Source organism: Neolamprologus multifasciatus, chromosome 7 (assembly GCF_963576455.1).
Source record: "Neolamprologus multifasciatus chromosome 7, fNeoMul1.2, whole genome shotgun sequence".
NCBI classification, from domain to species: domain Eukaryota; kingdom Metazoa; phylum Chordata; class Actinopteri; order Cichliformes; family Cichlidae; genus Neolamprologus; species Neolamprologus multifasciatus.
Window position 1 is genome coordinate 46,282,866 of NC_140445.1, and position 18,801 is coordinate 46,301,666.

Below are 18,801 nucleotides of genomic sequence, written 5' to 3' on the forward strand. Positions count from 1 at the left end.
TAGAGGGTTAGTTAGGTGTTCTTCCAAAGGAGGCCATGTTTTTCTCAGTAAGGGTGTTGGTCTCCGAGTATGTCTTTTTGCTTTGCTGCTATGTTAGTGTTCTCCTCTCAGATCATATACTTATTGTTGATATCTGTGGGCTAGCTGAAACCATAAGAGCTGATAGTTTCTACTAAAAGGTTTTTGGGCCTATTCTAACAACTATTTTAATAACTGCAGAGGCCGAGCACACCAACGAAGGACTGAAAGTCTTGCAGCAAACCACTATGATGAAGCAAAAACGTGCATTTTTAAAAGCTGCCTCCTCTCTTTTACATTATTGATTGCTTGTGATATATTTTTAGCAGGCAGGCCTGTGACGTCTCTGTGCCCACAGACTTATGTAAGATTGATATGAATAATACAAAAAGAATCACTTGGGATTGGCAGATCTGAAGTGAACATTTGACATGCCCACTGAGCACGTGTCGCCTCTGTATTTTGCCATGTCATTTAATTATTCATAAAAATGGGACAAGTTAGGAACTAGAAGGGAACATGGCTGGAACCAAATGCGTAGAAAATGTTTCACTCAATGCCCACCTAAGCAACAGATGAAATAATTAGCAGGACTTTATCGGAGGCTTTTGTAAAGTGCAGCAATACGGACTGTTAAGCTGGGTCTTAGCTGGTGTTTCTAATTATAAAGCCTTGGAAGGGGAACTTGTTGTTTTCTCTGTCTCCATCTCTTTCTCTCGTTCCTCCTCCTTGAAAAACCACAGGAGGCGTGAAACACCAGCATGAGCTCACACTGCACGTGGCCTGCTAGCTTCCTTGCTGCAGGATGTTTTATCTAGGTATTTCACCACAATATGCCAGTGTGCATATGTTTTTCATTTGCATTTATGTACTTGTTATCTGTGTCAGTGCCCATATATGTATGTTTACTGGGTGTTTGTGATGCATTTTAAAATCCATCACCAATAGGGGAGTGGTTTTATACTTCTCATCATCATATAGTGACGCTTCATATATGAATGGAAGCCATTTGAATGAGGGTTTGATGATTCCCCACCATCAACGCCTGATCCCCGCACATACACTTCCTTTTCCATATGTCTGTCTTTCAAACAGGAAGAAGGAAATGGTAGAGTCAAATAATCTGTAGCCACATCAAAATTGTCAAACCGCTTGCCTTATTGTGACCAGCATGGACCCGCGTGTGCTTACAGACACACACACATGCATGCAATCAAGATCTCACACATGTACACACTCGCTTCTAAACCCAGACTAAATCACACAGTCAGAGTTATGCGCATCCAGCTTGGATAACAAAGGATATCTATAATAACAGCTATTTAATAAAGTGATGCCAATCCATAAATTTTTTTCCGCTCATACAACTGAGGGTCATGATTGGGTTGGAGCCTTGATGTCAAACAAAATCTTTTTTCTTTATTTCTTTTGTTACAAAACAGTGTTTTTGAGCAGCAGATGGCCTGTGTGCCTGAGATGACCGTACCCCCTCTTTATGACATCACATTCTTGACCAACAACCCTTCTTTTTTCTTTACGTTTCACAACTTAAAAAACATAAAAAATATCCTGCTTTCACTATTAGCTTATGTCTGACAGCTAATGTATATATAAAGATGGTTGAAATGTTACTGAGATACTGCTCAATGCAGGCTTCAAATTTCCACATCAAACTTGTGTGAGTTACCTTTTTGTGTGACTGGCTTTTAAACTATGTTTAAACTACATACAACTAAGATAGTAAAAAAATCTGCAGCTCAAAACAGATTTCTGCTGAAAGAAATGTTTTACTTTCAGCAAAAGAATCTGAAAACAATCTGTCAAACTCTGAATATGCATGTTTAGTAACAATGTCCAAAACATATTTTTGAATGTGAAACTTTAACATTTAGTCTAGACATGACGAACAGTACTTGCACTATTTCTCTATTTGTGGCACAGCCAGCTTAAGTAGTAGGAGTAGTAAGTCGTAGTAGTAGTAGTAAGTAACTTCTTGAGGAAGCTTGAATGACAGAACAATAGCTGCCAAGCACAATCTTCCTGCTTGAGCTGGGTTTTACTTTTACTCTCATTATTCCTCCATGATAAACCCCAAGAGCTACATGATTCAACCAGAGATCGTCTACTCAGGTTCGGGATTGTCTGCGATAAACTTAGAAAACCAACATCTTCCAATCCGCAGCTCGCTGAGGTTCAGCAGGTTGAACACCTCATCCAAATTTCCCCACCTCCACTGTGGGTGGATGGGACAGCTGCCTAGCACATTTTCTCAACCTTTCTTATCCAAGCAGGAAGAAATCATTTCTGAGAAGAACCAGCAACATTTGCCAGGTTCTTTTTTCCACATTTCCTTTGTATAAAAACAGGCGTGTTATGGATTCCACAGGTGGCCTCGACTCGCTCCCACGACCCTCCGCCAGATCGGGGCAGGTTTTCACTTCTAATTTTACGTGGAGTGTGATTTTCTGGCATTATGCTTTTACTGATGCCGCAATGAGTGGACACGAAACTGGGGAAAGAGTGTGGGAGGATGACATGCGGGAAATGGCATGGCTTCTGGTATTTGATTTAGTTTAAAGGCTGAATTAAGGATTGCTGTTATAATGCTTATGGTGGATCCATTATACTTTTCCTTATTCTCTGTGACACATATACTCTTACAGCTGAGGATGCCCATCTTGAATGTGGCCAAACGTTCAAATAATGAGGACAAACAAACCCCATGAGCCAAAACCTCAGGCTTCAGACTCTAAACGCATTTTTTCAGACAGTTTTTTTCTGCTCTTGGCCCTGCGCGATACTAGAAGAGTAGATCTCCCTAATATGGTCATTCCCCTATAGAGGCCAGGCTGAAAGACACAGTGCATTTGAAGCAAAATCCATGTAAAGCTAGCTAAAAGCTAAACTGAACTCTTTACCTCCTGAAAGGCTACGAGGAGTAACCCTTGAAACACTTTTTCTGAACTGAGTGGTTTCTGTCGTATTAGACCTGCTTATAGAACAGAGGTTAGTGAGGGGGGTCTCTGCCTGTGCAGCTACCCCTGGAAAAACCAAGAAACTATTCTAATGGTCGTCGAGCCACATCTTTATTGACATAAACTGAGGTGTTAGACTTCGTCTTTATGGGGGAAAGAGTTAAAGCTAGCATGAAGTCCACCAGTTTGCCCAAGCTTGTGCCTTATTTATATATGTATCCTTGAAATGTTAATCTAATGTTAAATGTTAATTTCATCATTATGAAACATTTTAATATTGTTTTAAAAAATATTTTTAATAAAATATGTTTGCGGTCTACATATATAGTGCGAAGTAGTAATCATTATCTGTTATGTGCTGCTACTTGATAGATAACAATGTTCTGTATGCAATCTGAATTAGAGCAATAAACCGAGTCTGCCCTGTCTCCATGGATTGCATAAATCTTGGCACAAATTAAAAGTAACATGTTATATATGACACGTTTTTCTTTCTTTGAGTGGATAGTTGAGGATTTCCTATAATGCTAATCTGCTGTTGTTTTCATTTTTTTATTATTTTTTTTACCACTTCCTCCACAGATGACATAGTACCTGAAGGTTTCTGCAGGTACCCGTGAATCTTTTTATCTCTTGCTCTTCTCGAGATACGACCACCTCAAAAAGGACAGAGGGGGATTCGTGGCAAAACACCAGAAGCCTTCGAACATCATTTAATCAGAAATGCAGCTCTAACCCAGGAATAGAGTTCTGATCACATCGTCTGAGCCTGTCTCACACAGCCAGTCCAAAAATAAGTGAATTTATGCTTTGAAACATGTGCGACTGGAGGAGAAAGAGACAGACAAACAGACTGAGGCAGGATCGAGTTTCTGGCCTCTGTGCTGTATATTCCAGTGGAGGTTGCACATTCCTAAGACAAGAACACATGACTGAAGCAACGGGGGTGTGGGAGAGTGGGAACAACCATTGTTGGGTGAAACTAGGCTGTGGATCAGATGGAGAGGTGGAGCTTAACGGGGTTACAGGCAATCAATGTGTAGCATTTCCTTCCTCAGACAAAAGGCCCTGAAGCCACAAGCACAGAGCAGGACTATGCAGTGCTTTGCTGAGCTTGGAGGGAGAGATAAGCAAAATTCACTGAATATTAATATTCAGCAGCACTCTGATGCCCGTCAGTGGAGTTTATCTAGGTCAAAAGAGGCAACAAAGAGGTAAATTCTTCAGACTGTGAGTCTAAAGAACATGGTTAACTCGAACAGCCACTGCTTGGCTTAACAGGAAACAGGAAGTTGCAGAGGAAGACCCCTATCAAAAGAGAATGCCACAACAAACTCCCCAGACAAACTCTAAAGCAAGCAAACACAAACAAAGAATCTCCAGTACAGATGATGCACTTCAAAACAAAACGTTCAGCAACAACGTGCTTTTACTGAGACTCACTGGAATGTGATGAAGCCACGCTCCTGCTGACACCACACAGCAGCGCCATCAAGAAGCAGAACAGACGAATTTTTTTTTGCTGCATTTTGTTAAATGTGCTGTGGCACCGAGGGACTAGAGGTTCATAGAAGATTTAGCAGCTTTAGACGGTGAGACAAAGCCACTGTATTTGGGGCACGTGTCTCACTCTGGTGCGGTTACCTCTGCAAGCTTGTAGGGCACTATGAGCCTTTCTCCAACAGTCACCGTCTTCCTGGTTGTCAGTGCTTCAAGAAGCATCTCCTCCTTCACCTGTGCACAAAAGAAAAGCAAGAATAAAAGTGTCATTTTCAAGGAAGACATCAGGGCACTCACTCCTGGACTTATTAACAAATAATCAGTGATGACAAAGGGATATCACCCACAATAGCTATAACACAGGATCACTTCTACTCTATCAGTAAAATGTAGCCTGAAATGAGATTTACTGTTTATTTTACAGTTTAGGCAATGATGGTGATAACATTGATTAGGAGACTAATGAAATAAGACATTCAGCAAAGCTGGGGGGATTTATAGGAGACAGATTGCAAAGATATGGGAGCAGAGATATGGTGACTAACTATGTATCCTACAGTTCCCACAGTGAGGTTGCACTAGGTACACAGAATAAAGCCCTTTTAAACTTAGTCATTATGCATGTTTTACCAATATGTCCCTTGTGGTATCTATTACAGCCATTTAAAGCCACATTATACCATACATTCACACAGCATTCATACAACCGCGGACAGTTTGGAACCAGCGGTGTCTTTGGACTGTGGGAGGAAACTGGAGTACCCAGAGGAAACCCACACAGGCTCAGGGAGAACATACACACTCAGCTCCAGCTGGCTGGGAGGTTCAAACTGATGACCTTCTTGCTGTGAGGTTACAAAGCTAACCACTGCATCACTATGCAGCTAATTCATAAGTTTACCCAATCGGTACTCTTTCACTCATTTGATGAAAGGTCAGAAAGTCAAAAACAGACAATCCCATTTGGTTCTATTACCTATACGCAGATGATTGTTTGATTCAGTTGTAGTGTTCGTCACATATTGTCTGTATGTATTTAGCTGACCTTAACTCTGACATCTCTGCCGCTTTTAACCAACGTAGCTGACACAAAAGCAGCACACATGATATTCAGTACAGTACTATATGACTTTCCATTTGAGTTTTTGCACACTCTAAAAATGGCCCCAGACAAACCAGCGATGACAGGGCCACACTGGGAGAAGCAGATGTCACTGCACACATCTCCTCCATCTACAGGGATTATGGGCGTGGGCCGAACAGCTGCTCCTGAGACTGTGTGTGTGTGTGTGTGTGTGTGTGTGTGTGTGTGTGTGTGTGTGTGTGTACATGTGAGAACAAGCCATTGCAAGGCTGCCTGATGTCTTCATGTTTAAAGAGCAAGGGTGTCAATGTTATAGTTAATACCATTATGGATCTATTTTTGTCAGTGGCCTCTTTTGTAAATGTTTTGACATAAATTTGGAGGGGGGGGGGGCAGGAGAAGTCATCTGTGCAGTGAGTGGGTTGGTGGGGAGCGGGGGGCATAATCAGACTTAATTTTACACTGCCTGGTAATCCCTCCACAAAGAGCAAAGCCTATTCTGCAGCTCAGTGATTGGTCTTTAACTGGTACATTTCCATGTATTGGTTGCTTGGTGACAGGCGCGATGCCCTGTCATGATCACAGATCTTAATACTCTAATAATCAGAAGTTTGTAAGGACCAGTTTGGGGCCAGTGATTCTGAACTGAAGTCAGCCATTTTTTGGAGCACCTTTAGATCCTAGTGAGGACAAAAAGTAAAAGCAAACACAGCAGAGCCGCCTGATCTGAGCATGACGGTTTTCCAGAGACATTGCACACAAAGAATCCTGAATAGAACTCTATAGGAAAATATGAGCCAGTGTTATTGCATCTGCACAGTAGAGGTTCACACAAGTTTCAGCTGTGAGGTGGTGGGCATATCCACCTGTTACTGTAGTAGAGCCAAAGGTAAGTGTGCCTTCTATTCTCTCTCAAATCTGCCATTCTTCTCCCAAAACCCTCAAACTCTGCTCTCGCGTCCTATACTCTAGCACCATACTCCATAGCAGCTTTGCTAGTAAAGGTTCAAATGTCTGTTGCCACTCTGCATGGGTCAAGTTCTTGTATTTCTCTGAATGTTTAGTCTCATAATGATAATTCAAATTGTAATCCTTAAACACGGTAATCTGCTCTCCACAAACCAAGCAGATGGCTTTACCTCTGACTTCAGTAAACAAATACTTAGCGGTTTATGTGTTGTTAAAAACTCTGCATGCGGCATCAATCTGTCTTTTTTTTGTGTGTCAGCTGAAGCCTGTTGGGGCTAGAAAACACACTTCTCATGAACGTCAGTTCCATTGCTTCCACAGTGAGGCTGCAGATGCATGAGTGTAAAGAAAACTTTCAGTAGTCTTCAAAATAAAAGCAACAAAGTTATATTGTGATTTCACCCTGAAACTGAATTTCTGATGGGGGGTGTATTTCTGATGGGTTTCCTCCAGGAGCCCCAGGTTTGCCTGCCAGCAAAAACATGCAAGGTTGAGTCTTCTGTTACTGCGACCAAGACAATAGCTTACATCTGGAGTTGATCCCACTGCTCCTTGTACTTACAGAAGGATGAGTTAAATGCAGAGAATGAGTTTCCCTACTGGAGTCAATAAAAGATATCTATCCTCTTATCGTAAATGTCCAGAGTGGATTAATATCTGATGCTGTTAGTAAGTTAACATCAGATATAAGAATAAACTGTGGCATCTGGTTATTGTAAGGGCAGAACGCAAACGTTAGACAGCTGGTTTTCATATTCAAAACTAAATGCAGCAATTAAAAAGCAAAATAAATAGCAAATGTCTAAAATAAAGAAGAAAAAAGAAAAAAATAGACAAAAGAAAAACTGTTTTTAGCATTCAATTACCATCAGCAGTTTCAGGCTTCAGCGCATTTATTCAGACAAAAAGCTTCTCTTTGTAAGCTGGTTTCCAGTTTGCACAGAAATGTTTCTGGTTAGGTCAAATCACTCAACTCCAGACCTCAGAGGATCCAGTCTGTCAACTGTACATCAGCCTGTACAAGCTCTACTTCCTCTTCCTGTTTCACCCCACAGGAAACAGGAAGTGGCACTTGGCTTTATTCCCATTTGTGTATCAATCCACACTCGGTTCTCTTTGAAAGGTGCTTTGCATTAATATGCCACAGCAGCAGTGAGTGCAGCAGTAAACATACCTCATCCTGTCCGAAACCATTTTACACATCAAACGCTGGACATTCATGCAAATTAGGACTCATTTAGAGCCAGAGTTTGCCTTCAAGCAGTCCTAGCCTCACATGACTCAACATGAGACTCCCTTCAGCTGACCCGAACAACCTCTTTAACCATTTAACAGACTCTCTCACACAGTGCCTTAAAGTAAAACCATGCACCATCAATAAAACATAAGTGCTAACGAGTTTTGATGGTGCCTGTCTGTAGTCTAGACACTCATTCAGATTCTTAGCATAAAGCTAAGTTTGCAAGGATGAAACAACATCACCAATTTGCATAGGTCATACTAATTCAGTATATCTATATCTAAATCATAGGCACATCAAGGAGCTTGTAGTTCTACTGCCAAGCTTCAAAGGGTAAATATTCAAACTCAATCTTGATTCCCAGCAGGTCCTGCTAGTTTTCTAGACTGTGTACATTAAATAACACTATAAGTAGTATTTAAACGTAAACTCTTAGATCACCTAATCTGTCACAGTCTTTAAACTTCTCTGCCTACCTCATTCAATGGTCACATAATGAATGATAATATTTTCCCATCATCCAACCAAAAGATTGCATCTCACCACAAATGTTAATGCTTAAGAGCCACTCAAAACAGGGATTCATTATGACCCCTTCTTTGAGGTCAGCACTGTGCTCTCTTTCTTTCCTTCTCTTTCTTCATGGCTTTTTAAGAATATCTTATAAGACCCAAGAGACAGACAGCCAGAGGGTCTGCATCAAATAACAGACATCCAAATAAACTTGAACTTAAAAAACTGACCCCCGAGCATGTGGCCTACATGTGGCTCAACTCGCCGCACTGCCACTCTGGATCCCTGGGGGAAACAAAGAGACCAGCCTGGATGTTACAGGCGAACACTCCACAGTCATAACATCCCCGCTGTGCTGTTGACAGGAGTCTCCGGCACACTTCGGACATTGTTTTGTCACCGACTCAACAAGCGCATCCGGCTAATTGTTGCAGTTTGTAACAGGGACTGGGAAATGACACGTCCAAGCAGCATGTGGGTATTTCAGCTGTCCTTTCTATGTATGACTGATTTCAACGTCAAGTATGAGTCCAAGTGCAGCTCAACTTCATAAACTTATAAACACTGTGTGGCACATAAACCCTGCCAGTAAATGTTTTTGCTCTATTTTCCCCAGGATAGTTAAAGAGTCACCAGCAGTTGAAATTCCACAGACGCTTAAAGTCATGCAGTACTGAACAGGTGAGTGAAAGAGCCCGCAGCAGAGTAACAGGCTTCACCCACACTCAAATGTTGCTAAAGGTTAGCACTGTTTAGTAGGTATCTACGTCTGGGCAATGTAGTTTATGGACGAACCTTTCTAACCAAGCTAGCTCGCCTTAGCTGACAACATACTGTATGGTCACATGTGGTTCCTAAGAAACAAGATGGTGACGATCATGATGCTCTGCTTTTGAAGTTGGGATTTTAAAAAGCACACCTGCAAATTAGTGGGTGCTATCTTTCTTATACAGTCTGTGTATGTACACAAGAGCATCTTTTAAAATGTGTTAATTTTACATTATTAAATGTTAACAAAACAAAAAGATGGTTATAAAATATCTCAGTCATTAGATTACAAAAAGGAGGAATAACAAACAAACATTCAACTGCTTTGTTTAACACAAAAGTGTAGTTTAGTCAGAGCCACTACAGTCAAAATAAGAATGACTTCCTTTGTTCTATAACGCCCTTCCACATGCATATGTTGAAAACACAGGATGGGTGGAGCTACCAACAGAAGGAAGAGCTTGGGTGAAAGTGGCTTGCAAAGTGGCTTGCACATGCACAGCAACTATATACAGGTTAGACAGTAGATCCTAACATAACATTTGCCCCAGCCCAGCCACCAGCTGATACTGGCTGGGACTGAGATCAGCTGGACTGCAGCGACTGCTGCAGAGCTTGACTTCTGCCTGGCGTGAACTAATGTTATTCTTGATTCTATTATTAGTCTGAGTTTTACTGCAACAGTCTGCAATATAATTGCTGAAATCAAAGGCTGGATGAACTCTACTTGAACTTCATTTTCAGAGACAATGTGCTCAATGTGCCAGTATGAAAACAAATGGCCCGAGTGTAATGCTGAAGAAATGACAAAACAAGCCAAAAACAACCATTTTTTGTTTTTTAAAAGGGAGTGGAATTAAGGAACAACAGTTGTTAACAAACAAATGAATCACAATGACCCTTAACAAAGCTTTCATCTGTATTTAAAATGCTCCTATAATAACTTAAATATGATTAAACTTTGCAGTTAAAATTGGGACAGTAACAGGGACTCATTGTTCCTGGTGGGAGAGCAACAACAGACCAGGATAAGAGCTCTGAAAATAACCTCTACACAAACAGTACTTTGTGAAAGTACTGGATGGGTGGACGGCTCTTTGGGACCTGAAGCACCTCTTAACTTCCGCTGTCACCACAAGCTGTGCTTGTATACCTATATCCTCAGCTCGCTAAAAGGCTTTTTGTAAAACCCACATTGTGGGAGGAATCACATTTTTCTCACAGCTTTCAACAAAAACAGAGCATAGAAAAACGCCTATTTGCTCGAGTGGATGTTACTTATTTTTAAAGTTCATGAAGTCTGTGTGAACAAAAAAACGGCAAAGAAGGAATTTCGGGAGAACAAACAAGTCCTGTGGTAAAGTTCTGCTCCAATTCTTCATTTTTTTATTACCCTTCAAAGTATCAAGAGTTTTGCATTTCAGCCTAAAGTCAGCACCATAAATTCCTCAGATATCTTAATGTGCAATTTTTCCATTTGATTTTCACAGAGCAATGTTGGATATACACAGCTCTGTGACATTTATTGATTCAAAGCATAAACTCATGTCTGCCAAATCAACTTTAATGCTGCTGATTCAGTGCTGGCGGACAGATGTCACGATCTGCACCATGCTGCTCACCTCTAGCAGCTCTGAGACAATGGGCAGGACCTCTGGGTTGCAGATATCGATGGAATCATCCCTGTAGGTCTTCTTCTTGTAGCGGATGTTTCCCAGGTGGAGGATGGCTGACAGCAGGGAGAAAATCCTGACAAGGAACAAAGGTACTTTTCTTTATCACATCAACAAATTCCACCTTCTTACTGAGCAGGCTTTACAGTGGATATTAGGGCATCATGAAAACGTATTTATACTTAAATACATATTGCAGGGACTGAAAAACTGAAGTAATTAATCCTATCGATTAATTTCCAAGAACTGTGGTTTACAAAACATAGGTATTGATATGAAGCCCTATAGAAATAATTTTGGGAAATTTGGGAAAATGTATTTATTTTTTATATATTTTATTATATAATTTATATGCTTTCTTTTCAAGAGTACAATAAGAATGCATGCTTCTTTTTTCAGCTAAAGCTAAAAAATTAGGCTTTGCAATAATTTTTTTTAGCTAACAGTTAGTTCAGTTAGCGATTTAAATCTTAGAAAGACTGTAAAAAAGTAAACAAGAAGCACAACATGCTCTGAGCTGCTGAGACAAGCTGAAACACATTGTGAGAGACTAAAAATGTTTTGTGGTGAAAACATCACGTGAGGAGCATGGGTACTGAGGGAGCGCTAGTTTGTTTTGTCTGCTAACATTATCATAGCTAGAAAATTCCCTGTTTTTTGTCCCAGTGCATAGGTTTCTTCAAAAAAATAATAAAATAAAATAAAAAAGTACTGAGTTAAGTTTCTAAAAACATTCAGACTCTAACTGTTGGCTTGTAGTTCTTTAATCTTACTCAGTTTTACACAAGAACAGGTTACAAGCTAATGGTTGTAGCCATGCAGCTAATCTTACTGTTTGCGTGTTATGGGCAGGAAGCCAACCATCTCCATAGCCAGCTGCAGCCGCTCAAAGTCGTGCTTTAGATCTTCTCCTTCCACTGTGAAGCAGTCCTGCTGGTGTCAAGTGGAAACACACAAAAACAGAGGAACACATAATCACTACAAAGCACATAAATTTAACAAAAACAAGATTCTTTATATTGTATCTGTTATTAAAGTGTGTACCAGAAGCTAAAAGACAGCACGCTGTCTTTTTGTGACACTAAGCAGGGTTTCCGCACAGAACTTCTAATATAAAATGTGCCCGATTTCCTCAAATTATCAAAGAAAGTTGCAAAATAACACTGAACCCCAAGTCAAAAATAACAAGACCTCAGCTCTCCTGATGAGATTTATTTTAAGTGCTTTTTCTGAAAATGCAATTAAAATAATTGTGAATTATTGCAATTTTCTAACGTATGTGCAAAAAGTCAAAGATTAAAATATTAGATATTTGTGTCTTACTAATGTGCTCTATTTATAAACTTATTGGACACTTCATTAGGTACACCAGTTCAACTACTTGTAAAAACAGCCAATAACAAAGCAGCAATTCAATAAATCAAAATGCGACAGAAACTTAATTTTTATGTAAGTGCCTTCGAAAGCAGCATGACTGTTGCTGCATAATAAAAAAAAACTGCTGCTCTTTTGGGATTTTAGCACAGAATCATCTCTAGGGTTACAGAGAATGGTCAGAAAAGAAAATATCCATTGAGCAGCATTTTTCTGTGCCAAAATGTTGATGCTAGCCATGAGAGAAAAAAGGCCAGACAGAGCATCATGAGCATTGAAGCAGATGAGGTTTAGCAGCAAAAGACCACCCCTAGGAAATAGAAAATAATGTCAGCAGCCAGTTTAACCCTCAGCCTCCTAGTAAATGCACCTATGGTATAAATTTGAAACTCCTGCGTCACTTCATTCTCAAGTTATCAGATTCATAAGATTTTCAGAAAACGTAACCTCTGACCCCTGAACTTGAGGCCGAGGTTACTCAGATTTGAACTCGTCCGAGATTTTCAGTAGTAGTCCTATGTCTCTTCATTCTCGAGTTCTCACATTCGCAAACTTGGGTGTCCATCTCGCCCGGCCTCCTGCCTGCCCGCCCAGCAGGGTGACGACAATATCCCATCAGCCTTTTATAGCCTCCCTCAAGTTTAATCTTGCATCTTTAGATTCATAAGTCAAGTCTAACATGAGTTTGTGACACATGGCAGTTAATTATGAGAAAAGCACATTCACTGGGTTGGACCACAATATAGAAACTGAACTTTAAACTGTTTTATAATCATGGTCATCAGACTCAGCTAAGCAACTAACAGCAATTATTTATAGAAACTGCACATTCCTTTGTGTAATGAATGTAAAAGAAAATACAGTTTACAGGGTTTATTTCAGCTGTTGAAGGGGGAAACCCTGCGAAGTGAACACAAGTACATTCCTGTGTAATCATGAGCTATCGCACAGTGTTTGAAAGTGTTTTAACAATTAATGAGTAAAGCAAAGGAATGAGCAGCGTGAGGATGTGTACGTATACAATCATAGCGTGTGTGTTTGTCTCTTCGAGCCCTCCAGTCAGTCGGCTTGTCTCTGCTCCAGCAGCAAGCCTCTCTCAGGCACATAATTAGCACATACCACAGTGACCGGCCGGCGAGAGAAGACACAGGAACCCATAATCCACACTCTGGATCTGCCTCTTGTACCCTTTACCATTCAACGCTCATCTGCTTCTCCATTGTTTTCCTTTGGCTTCAAACTTGTCAGGAACTGCAGAGCCAACAATCAGCGCATTTCTACAGTGAGCTTCTCCAATTGCAACAAAGGGGTTTTGAGGCTTCTCGAGCTACATCGAGACCCAGGAAAAGCCAGTTTTCAAATTGCCGGGTATGTTTTAAATCGGCGCCAAACAGCACAATGTGATACGTTGAAGGAAGTTGAGAAAATAAAGAGATCAATTTTGGCAATTGCAATGGAATACTTGGGTTGAAAACCAAAACCTTAGCTCAGACAAAAGTCGAGAAAAGAACAAGGGATTGTTGAGTGCAGTAAAGTGATGATTAAGAAACAATCTGTTCTTACTTATTTTAAACAAAGAGTCTATTTTCACTTCAGAGCTTGAAATTGTAATTTCAGGCCAGTTGCAACAGTTCTGGTGCATTAAATCAAGCCGGGAACCCTGCTGACTGTGCACATGAAGCTTTTTAACAGATCGCTCAAGGATTCTGTTAAAACCGAACGTGCGTCCAGTCAAGGCTTTCCTGTTATTTACCATGACTTGAGTCAAGATTTATGCCATGGACCAGCCGTGCAAAAAACATCAGCATGCCAACCCATCTCTAGACATTCCACACAGCCAAAAACCAGAGATACCCAAACAAGCAAAAAAATTCAAACCAGCAGCCACCGAGACCCAGAACCAAACACCAGACTGCACACATCAAATGCAAACATCCAGAAAATGTTTGGTCTTTAGGATCTTTAGTTAAATACTCAGATTTTTCATTCACATTCATTGTTTAAGTGGTATTTTTAGCCCCAGACGCTGCATCTGGAATCTGTATACACTTGTCACTGCTCAAAGTGCGTCTCTATTTACTGCAGCACACATTGACCAGTGGTAGGGGTCAGAGGCCAAACAGGCCCAGAGGGTTGGTCAGGTCATCAGGCAGCTGTCAAAAGCTGCCACTCTTTCTGTGTGTGTGTGTGTGTGTGTGTGTGTGTGTGTGTGTGTGTGTGTGTGTGTGTGTGTGTGTAGACACTGACATCATCTCCTTGGGTGGTGGGGTCTCTCATGAGGTCATTCAATGACCTCTGGGAGAGACAGTGTGTCAGCAAACAGTGAGATGGGCAGATTGTGCGAGAAAGTAATAACAGAAAGGAGCCATTTACTAAAGCAAAGCTTCAAAGTAAAGAATCATAACGAAAAAGACAGTCAGCTTCTCTAAGTATTTGGACTTTGGCACATTTTGTGTAACATTACCTCTGTATACCACCACATTCTTTTCTTGGTTTCATTACCATGCAAAGAATTCTGCGATCATGCACTTTAGTCCTTTGTGGGCTTTCAGCACTTCTGGTACTGCTGAGCTGGCCGGTGCAGTCACTCTTCGTAAAGTTTGTTATGTTTTTCTGATTTTTTTTTTCTGTTTTTTTCCTGGCTAATGACGGCCTTCCTCACGCCATCATTGACATTCAAAGGTCCAATGAACAGCTACCTAACGCTAGATTAACACTTGGAATTAACTACAGATCTTTTATCTGCTTCATGAAATAAAGAGGGAAAAGGCCATGAAACCGCTTTTCAGTCAATTTTCCCTTTGCAATTTCTGCCTCTGAAAATGGGGGACTATGAATGAAAATGGCTGTAATTCCTAAACAGTTGCTACAAAACTTTGGTTAAACCCTTGAGTTAAGTCCAAACTTCAATCACGTATTGATGGTTTGATTTAAAATTGGTGATGGTGTACAGAGGTTAGGGCCTAACAGTATGCCTTTTTGCTTTCCTTGCAAAAAAGATAATAAAAGAAAGAAATGTAATTAAAAACAGTCTATTAAATCTAAGATTAAAAAAGCTACACTTAAGTGAAACCAATTTCATGGAAGATTGCTAACTGGTCCAGTTCAGCAACAACTTCATAGTTTCACGCCTGGCTTCTTGGATCCTTGTTGGATCTCGTGTTTGCACCAATTTCTTGAAAATCCAATGGCCTCAGAAGCACAGCACAGTAATTAACGTGGCTTCATAACATTTACATTTACTGTAAATGGTGCAAATGATGCAGAGACACAGCATGAATCAAATGAAGACAGGAACACAAATCGTATCTTAAAAACCTCAACAGAAATTTCTCAAACCACTCCTGCAGCAAAAGCCACATGTTCAGCATGACTTAAATGATTCTTCTTATAAGCAGTTGTTAAGTATGCTACCTCAGCCAAGGAGCGTATGTTTCTGGTGTTTGAGCTCATGGTTGACAAAAAAGCCTTAAAACTAAAGTATCATTCGTAGTGTGGTGTGTATTGCTAACATGTACAAAGTACAGTAAGACTTAAAATATGTCACGTTTTACCTCTGACCTAACCTTCAAGGTCAACAGTTTGATCTGAAGTTCAAAGTAATAATAATGTTACCTAGAGCTATATTTACAACAATGTTTCTTACTGCCATTGTTTGTACTGACAACATACAGGCATGCAGGTAATAATATATGGGGATTGTAAACATCACGTTATTTTATCATGACTTTGTTATGGGCGTGCAGTAACAGATTAAAGCCGTTTAAAGACAAAAACAAATTGAGTATATATGTGTGCTATCGCTGTACTTTATGTTGTTAAATGCCTCCAGATATGAAGTAAAGGATATTCTGCAGGTGTGGTATGAGAAAAGTCCATTAGCTTGGAAAATTAATAGGGATTCACAATGCCAATGAGAGCTTTTTAGAGAATACTCAAAATATTCGTTTTCATTCATAACAAAAAGAAATGTTTCAGAGCTAAAAAACAAAGAGTTGAAAAAGCCAAAGTCAAGAGTGAAATACAGTAAGTCCACAGGTCGTATTTATACTGACCAACTCTCATGTCAAGTGTTTGCTCGCCAGCAAAGTCTAAGTAACATAATCTCCCATTAGGAGATACAGGGGCCTTTAAACAAACACAACAAATCCCACTGACCAAACATTACTCACTTCAGGTGGAGGCTGGCAAGACAGCGGGCAGGCTCAGAGACCAATGAAACGGCAAAAACACACACAAACACACATAAAACGGACCACACAGCTAGAGGGAAGTTTCAGGATGTGAAGCTAATTGACCACTGCTCAAGCTGACTAATAGACTTAGGAGTATTTTACCAATTGTTCAGGTTAGCGCTTGCCCTATCTTTAATGTTACCGCGAAGCATGAAATTATGTTAAATTTACATCCTAGTCAACATACTTGAAGGCCCTCACCACAAATGGTTGTTTAACATTGATGAAAAGTGTCACTGCTGCAAGTCTGCTTCTTGTTTTGAACATGGTTACTAGTATCATTTGGATCAGCGACACTTTTGAGTGCTTGAAGGTTCTTCTTACTCCTTTCCCTCCTTACTGTAGTAAGCAATCAATGCTATCAATATCAGCAGTTTTTGTGTCTCTGTGATAACAAACCAAAACTGCAAAACGTCTGTCATACTCACATTAAGATCCTGAACCTTCCCTTTAAAGATGGTAGTGTCGAATTTGTCACCTATTCCCCAAAAGCAAAGCACGCAAAAGCCAAAGGACAAGTTTAAAGGGATGCCTTATTGTCCGAATACTGTTAATCAGCATGTCGTCACCCGTCATTTTTTTTTTTAAACGAGAGAAAGAGATTCATTTACTTTGAAAAACAGGCAAAAACCTTGAGTTACTGGACAAAGTACAAACAGCAAACGTCTTGAGACGGAACAGCCAAATACAGTCAAAAGATTACACTAAGGAATCCCTTTAAACATTTTAGAGCACAACCGGCGGAGGTCAGCCCAGGTCGCCTCCATCTTTTTCACTGAAAGCTGGCGGGTGTGGAAAGCCAAGAAAGAACAAGACTAAGACTGGCACCAAAAACCCAGTGTACCACGACACACCCATGGACACAGACGTACACAAACAGCTTGTCATCCACACGATACTGACCAGCTCACTCTCATAGTAATTGTCCCAGTAGAGTTTGTGCGATTTCTTTGTCATCTGGAAGTAAGGCAGAGCGGGTTAAGAAGGCTTGAGTTACACATACGTACAGTATGAAAATGCAATCTTTAAAAAGACTGAGGAAGCAATGACGCATACTGTTCAGACGTGAGGGGAGAAAAAGAATCTCACGAAAACAGACACACATCCACAGAGTCACGAAAATGAAACCCCGATGACCTCATCAGGGTTTGGCATTGGAACAAAACACACCATCTGTGGTGCAAAAAGTAGTTAGATATTTTATGTAAGTAAAAGTAGTTTCAAATATTAATTAATTAAAATTTTGAAAGCTTTTCCTATCTAAATTAAAACTACTACAATACTATCATAGCACAACTGGATAAATGCTGTTGATTCCTTATTGTTATAGTTGTGTTTTTTAAATTCAGACTGGTTAAGTTAGTGATTTATTTATAAGTTATCCTAAACATTAACTTTAAGCTTAAATCTGTACCACACTGCAACACCTTCTAATGTGTAAATCACAATCAGTAAAGGAATTAGTGACTAAAGCTATAAGCAGAAATTAATCCAGTGTGCAAGTGTCAAAAACACCCTTCCTAACATTGGGACAGTGTATCCGATATCCCTGTGTTGCCGTTTTCCCCATACCATCATAACATTGTCATTTGCAGTGATCATCGTGGACGAACAAACTACGCTGTGATGTCTTAGCCTTGACATCACAACATGGCAGAAAAAAAGGGGGAAAAATGCCTGTTTATATAAAACTCTCTTCTAAAACAAAAAGTAAACAAGTGTTTTCTTTAATAATTATCAGTGTAGCAAATATATTACTGAGTGAGGTTTGCTATGAGCTAAATTTACTCATGTTAGCATCAGCTAACTTCTTGGCTAATGCCAACTAATTGTTCAGATAAAGTGATTGGTCAGTTGCAATGCTGATCCTGGACCAGCATTGTTATGATGATATAGGAACAATACCCACACAGGGATATCGGATAGACCACTGGAACTCAAAAGTTTAGATTTTGTGAAGTCTTAAAGTTATGAAATCTTGCTGCTTTGACTGACACGTGCTAAGACATACAGAACAGACGTAGCCACCATGATGTAACTCAGTGGTAAATGAAGTCTAGTTAGGAAGCCTTGAGCTGATGAACAAGACTCACCAAACAAGACTGGCTAGCAGCAGATTGTTAGCTGATGACAATATCCTGGATCGCTTTCTGATTCTGACAATGACCATAAAATTTACCAATTAAATCCACAAAATTAATTTTGTGTTCTGCTCAATATGACCTGGAAGTAGCAATTCTGCACACTAAAGGTTTCCTCGTCTTATAAGAAAACCAGTGGTGTTGTTGCAAGCAGAGGAGACATCCCTTTCTGGCTACTGAAAGAACTGATGTTTAAGGCACTTTCACACTGGCTTCAGTCAGCAGATCTACACTCTCAAAATCACAGTAAGTTAAGTGCACTGTATAGTAAAGAGGGGGCACAGCTTTGAAGTATTTGAGCAAATGTACTT

General features: G+C 40.1%; 1 protein-coding gene across 15 annotated transcripts in view; it reads right to left on the bottom strand.

Moving 5' to 3' along the window:
• The window catches only part of LOC146515122 (unconventional myosin-IXAb-like), a 151,176-nt gene that overhangs the window by 46,809 nt on the left and 85,566 nt on the right, over positions 1-18,801 (bottom strand). For 10 of the 15 annotated variants that reach the window (XM_085169021.1, XM_085169017.1, XM_085169020.1 and 7 more), the window contains exons 6-9: positions 17,253-17,306; positions 11,573-11,673; positions 10,690-10,816; positions 4,638-4,727 (exon numbers count right to left, since the gene is read on the bottom strand). In XM_085169021.1, the coding sequence (XP_085025147.1) occupies positions 4,638-4,727; positions 10,690-10,816; positions 11,573-11,673; positions 17,253-17,306 (372 nt within the window). The remainder of the gene's footprint in view (positions 1-4,637; positions 4,728-10,689; positions 10,817-11,572; positions 11,674-17,252; positions 17,307-18,801) is intronic. The other 5 variants (XM_085169029.1, XM_085169016.1, XM_085169030.1 and 2 more) reach the window with 3 other exon arrangements.